Source organism: Lindgomyces ingoldianus, assembly GCF_010093535.1.
Source record: "Lindgomyces ingoldianus strain ATCC 200398 unplaced genomic scaffold BDR25scaffold_3, whole genome shotgun sequence".
In the NCBI taxonomy this organism is placed as follows: Eukaryota; Fungi; Ascomycota; class Dothideomycetes; order Pleosporales; family Lindgomycetaceae; genus Lindgomyces; species Lindgomyces ingoldianus.
Window position 1 is genome coordinate 763,960 of NW_022985164.1, and position 9,010 is coordinate 772,969.

Genomic DNA, 9,010 nt, shown 5'->3' on the forward strand with positions numbered 1-9,010 from the left:
TTTATAAAATTTACTAACTTTTACTAATAATTTATTAATAACTTTTTATAGTAAGTAAGCCTTATAATTACACTTACTAAGAAAGAGATTTAATTTAACTTTAACTTAAATTACTAATAGTTTTTTAACTAGCTAAAAAAATCTTTTACTAAAGCTCTAATACTTTACTACTTTAACTTTAAACTACTAATACTTATAGAAGCTAATGCCTTAGACTACGTAGTAGTAGGAGTTCTTTTCTAGACTAAGCTAGACAGGACTATTAGGCCTATTACATACTTCTTAAAAAGAATAAGCCTTACAAAAGGTAATTATAAAATTTATAATAAGAAATTACTTGCTATAGTATACTACTTTAAACAATAGCAACCTAAACTAGAAGGTGCAGCGCATCTAATATAGGTTTTATCTAACTATAAAAACTTATAGTACTTTGTAACTATAAAACAACTTAGCTACTAATAAGCTTATTAGTCTAAATACTTATTTTATTTTAATTTTAAAATTACTTATTATCTTAGTTAAGACAGAGGGAAACTAGATGCCTTTATAAGGCAATTTTAAAATGTCTTTACTTAGAAAGAAGTGTAAAAGGCTTAATACTAAACTTTGCTTTAACTTAAGCTATTTTTAGACCTTAACTTAAATAAAATAAATTAGATAATTAATTAGATTATTACTAATAAGTATTTAAATAATAAATTTATCTAAGAAACCTTAGACCTGCTTTAAAATAGCGCTAGTTAGTTAAAAAAGGTAACACTAGCTAACTATAAAAACTAAAATAGTAAGCTATATTACTGTAACTAACTTATAATCTTTAATTCTAACAAACTAAGAATTAAACTACTCTAAATTATACATAACTTGCCTATTAAAGAACACCTAGGCAGAGGAAAGACTCTTAACCTACTATAGAGAGAGTACTACTAGCCCTGCATGTTCTATACTGTACGCTAATATGTATTATGTTACTATACTTACTGTAAAGTAAAGGCCTTTTAAGAAAAGTATAATAGCCTACTTAAACTACTTCTAATCTTTAAATAAGCTTAAAAAGATATATTAATTAATTTTATTATAGACCTACTTTTATCTAAAGAGTATATAAATATTATAGTAGTTGTTAATTACTTAACTAAGTATTAACACTTAATACTATGTTCCTCTATAACTGCCCCTAATATAGCCTAGTTATTCTACTAATATATATAAGTTTACTATAGCCTGCCTAATATAATTATATTAGACAGAGGTACATAGTCTGTCTTAGCCTTCTAGGATAAACTTTATAAATAGCTTTAAATTATTTTCTATCTATCTATAGCTTTTTACCTAGAGACTAACAGCTAGACTAAGAATGTAAACACTATAATAAAATAAGTCTTATAAGTGTATATAAACTACTAGTAAAATAACTAGGTAAAATAGTTAGCTACAGCATAGTTTAAAGCTAATAACATAATATTTAAATTAACATAAGTATTCTTATTCTTAGTAAACTATAGATACTACCTTTAAATAAGATTTAAACTACTTTTAAATACTCTCTAACTAACTTATTAATTTATATAAGTAATAAATGTAAACAGACTTATTAATAAAATCTAAAATATATTTAAATATGTTTATAAAAAGCTTACATAAGCTTAAGCTTTTTAATAAGAGTACATAAACTAATTTTAAACCTCTGCCCCTGTGTATACAGCTAGTAAGAAGGTCTAGCTAGACGCTAAAAATATCTAAATAAACTAATAATTAAAGAAACTTAATTAAAAGAACTTTAGCCTTTTTACAGTAGCTTATATAGTCTTATTACATACTTACTAATTAATTCTACCTAACAGCATAAAGATACACCCTGTGTTCTATGTATTGTTGCTGCGCTAAGTAGCCTTTAAATCTAACTATCTACCTAAACAGCTAAACCTGCTACCTAAACTTATTATTATAAATAATAAACTAAAATATATTATAAAAGATGTTAAATAGATCTAGTTTAATAAGAAGAAACATATCTATAAATACTTTATAAAATAGACTAGATATAACAAACTGTTATAAAAACTTACAAAAGCCTTATAAAAGAACTCTGTAGTAACTTAATTCTATGCCTAATACCTATCTAAACTAAACTTGTACTCTAATAAAGACAACCTAATGCTAGAACTACTAATGTAAAGGATTTCTTTCCTAATAAGGGGGGAGTACTGTTACAGTATCCTCCCTAGATCCTAGACATAACTATATTAGACGCGTACTAGAGTATTTTTAGTGCACGTCTAACATAAATATAACATAATATAAACATAAACTTAAGCATAAACTGCCTTAACACTAACTAAACTTAGAATAGGCTTAATTTATACTTAAAGTGCTTAGACTTCTAAGCTAAGTATTTAATTACTAATTTTTTTCTAAACCTTCCTGTTCCTCACACAACGTCTTGTACCTACCATAATACCTCACGTAGTAATTGAACTAGACCTCTGTGAAGCTCTATAACCTTACTCGTGCACAATCGTGACATATATAAAGTCTTATAAAAGATAATAAATAACTATAGCGCTAGACAACCTTTATAAGCTAATTCTACAGCTAAATTATAGAAGCTAGGTAATAAAAAAGAGCAGGTAATTATTAAGACTATACTTAAGCTATATACGCAAAGAATTTCCCCTTAGATAGCATTTATAGCTAATATAGCTAATTCTTTGCGCGCTAAGCATAATCTAGGCTATATTTACATAAACTAGCCTAGTATGTTTATAAAGCGTTATTTAGAGCTTAAAGTAAAGTTTTAAGCGCAAGTATAGTTAAAAGATATTTAGCTAATTATAAACTTTATCTTACTAAAGTTATACATGTTATTATTCTAAATGCTATACTTAGCTTTAATATTCTTTACAAGGCTAAACCTGCTTTAAATTACTCTAGAACTCTTATAAAAAGCTCTCTTATAGTTATACTTACGCTTAAATGTTACTTTAAGCTCTAAATAACGCTTTATAAACGTACTAAGCTAGTTTATGCAAACATAGCCTAGATTATACTTAGTGCGCAAAGAATTAGCTATATTAGCTATAAATGCTATCTAAGGGGAAATCTCTTGCGCATAACGTACTTTATAGGCGAGTTGCTCATACACTGTCACGGTATCCTCCCTAAGTTGCTTACTTTTGCTAAGACCCTACCACACTACTCTTTCTACACTAATGCATTTCTAATAACACTACTTAAACGTGTTAAAAGAATATTAGATGCAGCTTATGCTTTAGGCTTTTAAATAAAACGTGCCACTTTCTAACTAACATGCTGCAGCTATCTACAGGGTCTCTTAAAAGATAATAAGTAACTAATGCGCTAGACAACTTTTTTAAGCTAATTATACAGCTAACTTACAGAAGCTAGATAATAATAAGAAGTAGGTAATTATTTAGCATATACTTAAGCTAGATGCGTAAGGATTTCCCCCCTAGCTAGTAGCTGTGGCTAATATAGCTAATTTTTTACACGCTAAGTGTAATATAGGCTATGTTAGCATAAACTAGCCTAATATGTTTGTTAAGCATTACTTAGAGCTTAAAGTAAAGTTTAAGTGTAAGTATAACTATAAAAAAGCTTTTTATAAAAATCTTATAGTAATTTAAGGCTAGTTTAACTTTATAAAGAATATTAAAGCTTAGTATAGTATCTAGAATAATAACATGTATAACTTTAATAAAATAGAGTTTATAATAAGCTAGATATCTACTAGAGTAGTTGTTATAAGTTTAGAGAGATAAGGACAGCTAAAAGCAGTCTAGCTAGGTAACTAGGAGTAGACACCAGCTATCTAGAGCATTAATGCTAAAAGGTAGGCTATTCTGCCTTTTATTATCTTTTAGGGTGGTAACTACTTTTTAAACTAGTATAAAAAGAAAAATTTACTCTAAAATTAGATTATTATAATTTTTAAGCGTAGCTAGACTACTAATTAGCTTAGTCTAGACTAGTTAAAGCACTTTAATGTGCATATAAAAAAGTGTACTGTTAGCAGCTACTATCTGCTAGTTATTAACAGCTATAAGAGCTATAACTTACTTTATTTTTAGTAATACTATAAGGATAATAAGATTATTACTATTTACATACTTTTTTACTTATTACACCTTTTATAGCTACTTAATGTGGGTTATTTTACTCTTTTAAAGAAAGTGTATAAGTGCTAAGCTAAAAACCTTATGCACAACTAAATTACTTATATTATAAAGATAGAGTTTCTGCTATGCTTTAAAGCAGCCTATAATGCTGTAATTACTTCTAGTAATATCTAAAAAAGGTTCTAAGGCGCTAGATTAGTTCCTTTTAACCTATAACAAGTTATAATAGGCCTTAATGTAAAGTTGCGCACTCTATTACTACTACTACCTATATATAATAAGCCCTAGCAGTTGTAAACTCTAAGTAATACCTTAAAACTTAAGTTATAATTAATGCTTATAAAAATAAAGATTTAAAAGCATATAAATAGTTTACTAACTTTTATAGTTAAAGTGTTTAAAAAGGTCTTAAAGGAGGTAGTAATAATTACACATAAGCTAGTATTAGTGTAATAAGAAATTACTAAGCTTTAAGCAGCTAATAAGGCTACTACATAACATAAATTACATAAAAGAAAGTAGATTAAAGTAGAAAAAACCTTAATAATTTAAAAAAGCCTACGCTTAATAGCTCTAAAGGAGTTTAAGGCGCGCAGTAATAAGAAGAAGGCAAAGAAGCAAGTGCAAGCTAAAGTAGGTAAGCTATTCTAAAGGCGCTGCAGACAGTGCAATTAGACTAGGCATAACACGCAAATGTGTAAGCAAGAAGCAGAAGTAGTATCTAAATAATATTCTAGGCTGTACTGTACTATATAGTGCTAGAGCAGGTTGTTATAGGCTATAATAGAGTTTATTAGGGTGGGGTCTTAGCAAAAGTAAGCAACTCAGGTGTGTGAGCGACTCGCCTATAAAGTACGTTATAGCTTAAGTATAGTTTTAATAATTACCTGCTTTTTTTTATTACTTAGCCTTTATAATTTAGCTGTAGAATTAGCTTGTAAAGGTTGTCTAGCGCTATAGTTATTTGTTATTTTTTATAAGACTTTACATATAGCTATAGCATATTTCTTTAAGAGTTTTATGTCTTGTTTAAAAGCTTAGAGCATAAGCTGTATCTAACATTCTTTTAGCGCGTCTAAGTAGTGTTGTAGGGAATGCATTAGTGTAGGAAGGGTAGTTTAGTAGGGTCTTAGCAAAAGTAAGCAACTTAGGTGTGTAAGCAACTTGCCTGTGAAGTACGTTAGTAGTAATAAAGTATATAACTAGATATTAAAAGCTATTTTAACTTATTTTAGGTTAAATAAGACTAAACTAGCGCTTTAAACCCCTTTTTAGATATTACTAGAAGTAATTACTATATTATAAGTGTGTATAAAGCATAGTAGAAACTTAAGTTTTATAATATAAGTAATTTAGTTATACATAAAATCTTTAGCTTAGCGCCTATATACCTTCTTTAAAAAAGCAAAATAACTTACATTAAAAAGCTATAAAAGGTGTAATAAGTGTAAAAGCATGTAAATAGTAATAATTTTATTCTTCTTATAGTACTACTAAAAATTAAGTAAGTTATAGCTCTTATAGCTATTAATAATAAAAAGCTAATAAGCGCCTATAACCTTTTTTTATATGCTTATTAAAGTGCTTTAACTACTGCAGCCTAAGCTTATTTATTGTCTAGCTATTTTTAGAGACTGTAATAACTTAGTTTTAAAGTAGATTCTTTTTTTTATACTAGGCAAAAAAGTAATAGCAGCCCTTAAAAATAATAAAAAGTAAAATAGCCTACTTTATTATATTAATACTCTAGATAACTATTATCTACTTTTTATTACTTTACTATATTACTTTTAGCTGTTTTTATCTTTTTAAAGCTATAATAACTACTTTAGTTAATATTTAGCCTATTATAAAGCTTAACTTATTAAAGTTATATATGTCTTTATTTTAAATACTATACTTAGCTTTTATGTTAGCTACTAGGCAAAACTAGCCTTAGATAACCTTTAGATTTTCATAAAGTGCTTTTTTATAATTATACTTATAATTAAACTTTATTATAAACTTAAGGTAGTGCTTAACTTATATACTAGGCTAGTTTAAGCTAACCTAGCCTAGATTACGCTTTACGCGTAAGAAATTAGCTATATTAGCTATAGCTGTAAGCTTAAAAAAATCTGTGTATAATAAGCTTAAGTATATACTTAACAACTACTTTTTTTTAAGCTTAGTTAGATTCCTTAATTTAAGCTAGTATTCTGCTTATAAAGGCTCTTTAGCGTGTTAATTGCTTAGTGTTATGTAAAAAACATTATAAATAGCTATAGCGCATTATAAGAAAAGTTTTAAGTTTTATTTAAAAGCTTAAAAAGTAAGCTGTATTTAATATTCTTTAAAAGATTTAATCTAGTGTTATTATTAAGGCATTATATAGATAGGTAGAGTGTGGTAGGGGCTTAGCAAAAGTGGCCGGCCAACCCGTTAGGTACGTTGCTGCGCATAGATAAACTCTTATTAAGACTTACTAAGGTAGTAATTTTTACTAAGTTTAATATTTACATAGCTTTTAATAAAATTAGAATAGATCTAAGCTTTAAAAAGTGTACTACCTTTTAGACATAATATAAAACTTATAAGTATAAAGTTTTGCTTTTTAGATTATGTAATAGTCTAGTAACTTACTAGTGCTATATAAATAATATATTAATTAACTATTTAAACAACTTTTATATTACTTATCTAAATAACATTTTTATCTACTTTAAAAATAAAGTAACTTATATTTTTTATATTAAAAAAGTTTTAAAAAGACTCTAGTAAGCAAAATTATAAGTAAAGATTAAAAAAAGTAAATTTTATATTACTTAAATAAAGTATCTTAGCTATATACTTTTGTAGAGGATAAAATAGCCTAGCAGTAGCTGTTTAGAAGATTAGATGAAGTAACTCTGCTATCTAAGAGAGCTGAGGGCTCTCCTTATATACACTAAGCTTTAGAACATAATATCTCTAGATCCTGAGCTGCGTCCCAGGCTCTGAGCCCCCAGTACCAGGCTCCAAGCCCCAGTCCCAGGCTCTAAGCCCCAGCCAAGGCTCTCAGTATACGCGACACACCCCCCAGGTGAGCTGCGCAGCAGCTCACCTGCGTTAAGCGTTAACTTAGCTTGTTAGAGCAGCGCTGTGCGTTTACCCTATGTTTATGCTTATTGCTTTAGGCAGCGCAATGCTTGTTTCCCTAGGCAGCGCAGGTCACATGTGTGCTGTAATTACTGCAACAGAGGTAAATAAATTCTGCTGCTTTTTAAGCTTCTTTTCTATAAGTCCTAATAACATGCTGCGTGTAAGTTTATGCTTTTAAGAGCTTTAAAAATAACTTTAAACTTATCTGTAATCTCTACTAACATGCATCTGTAGCTTAATAAAGCTAAAAGAGCCGCCCGCTTGCGTGCTGCTGCTCTGCGGGGCCGCGTTGCCCGCAAGCCTGCGCCCACTACCCCCCGCCGCGCTGCGCCCGCCACCCCCCGCCGGCGCCCGCTCCCCGGCCCGGCCTCGACTCCCTGCCGGCCTCCCCCTAGTGCGCTCCGCGCGCAGTCCTGTCTAGGCTCCATAAAGAGTGCGCTTGCAGGGCGCTCTAGTAGGGAGTGCTATAATTCCGCCACTAGCAGTTTACGCTGCTAGCGCTGTTCCTCTAGGCACAGCTACCTACCTCTGTAAGCTCTATAGCAGTGTGTAAGGTAATCTAGCTTTTTAACTTATTTATAGTTCCCCTATTACTATTATCTATGCGCAGCGCCTTGTTGCAGCGCTTGTTATAGAGGACAAGCAGGTAAGCTTCTCTGCAAAGATTATGTGTTATACCCTAGATTAAACTAACAGGCTATAGGCTATGTTCTAGCTTTAGCTAGTAGTTTAAGCTCTACTTAAAAAAAAATGTTATAAAGAAAGTAGTAAAAAAAAAGAAAGAAAAAAAAGGAAGTAGAAGAGAAGGTAGAAGTAGTAAAGAAGAAGAAGCAAGGTGTTGTCTCCCCTAGGCTCCTAGCGCGTTGCTAGCGCGCTAAGGAGCTCTTAAGTAAGCTTATTAATCTTCTTATAGTTTAAGCATTTTATGTTTTCTATGTTTTTACACATCTTATGTATTAAATCCCTACTTAAACTCTATAGCATAAAGAAGTGTCTCTACTAGTAAATAGCCCTCTTATTTTTAAGTAGTGTAAAAATGTCTTTACTATTAATAATTAATGTTTTTTTCTTTTAAAAGCTTATTTATATGTCTTTAAAGTTAAGAAGCTGCTTAAAGTGCTTAAATTACTACTTTAGTAGGTACTTTATAAGCCTATCTACTAGCATATTACTTATTTTAATATAGCGCACTTTAAAAGATTCTTTTATGTGCTCTTAGCGCAGCTACATGTTTTATATATTAATGTAGCGTAGGTAGGTAGTTATCTAAGCGTTCTCTTCTACTACTAACCTAATTATCTGCTAGTTGTTATAGTAGATCTGCTATAGTGTGCCTAGCTTTAGAGTAAGCTCTTTAAAGAAGCGTTTTAAAGTTAGTAATTCTTTTATAATGTGCGCTAGAGCAAGTAGCTTAGCTTTTATTATAAACATAGTTACTATTAGCTAAAAAGCTACTTTTTATCAAATTAGTTCTTTAATAAGTAAAATAATGTATCTATAAAATAATTATTTAGTCTCTATGTAATTAGCAAAAGATGTGTTTTTACACATAATAAGTTACACACTTTCTAGTGCTTTATACTATATACTTATATGCCTTATGCAGTACAGGTACACAATTGCCTAGTTTACTGCCTAAAAGTGCTGCTTTCCTAGGTTTGTTAGGTAGTAGGAGAGCTAAGATGCTACAAACGCTACATTAGAGCGCACTATAATTATAGTGTAAAGTATTAATCCTACACACTTTT

The 9,010-nt window shown here is 29.7% G+C and overlaps 1 protein-coding gene across 1 annotated transcript; it reads left to right on the top strand.

Annotated features, from left to right (window-relative positions):
- Nucleotides 1-7,413: 7,413 nt before the first annotated feature.
- Nucleotides 7,414-7,977, top strand: BDR25DRAFT_309751 (uncharacterized protein; the record flags this gene model as incomplete). The annotated part of the gene is made up of 5 exons (XM_033691113.1): nucleotides 7,414-7,422; nucleotides 7,497-7,695; nucleotides 7,745-7,811; nucleotides 7,845-7,908; nucleotides 7,966-7,977. 5 exons carry the CDS (start codon nucleotides 7,414-7,416, stop codon nucleotides 7,975-7,977), a joined length of 351 nt encoding a protein of 116 aa, XP_033553181.1.
- Between the last annotated feature and the right edge of the window lie 1,033 nt (nucleotides 7,978-9,010).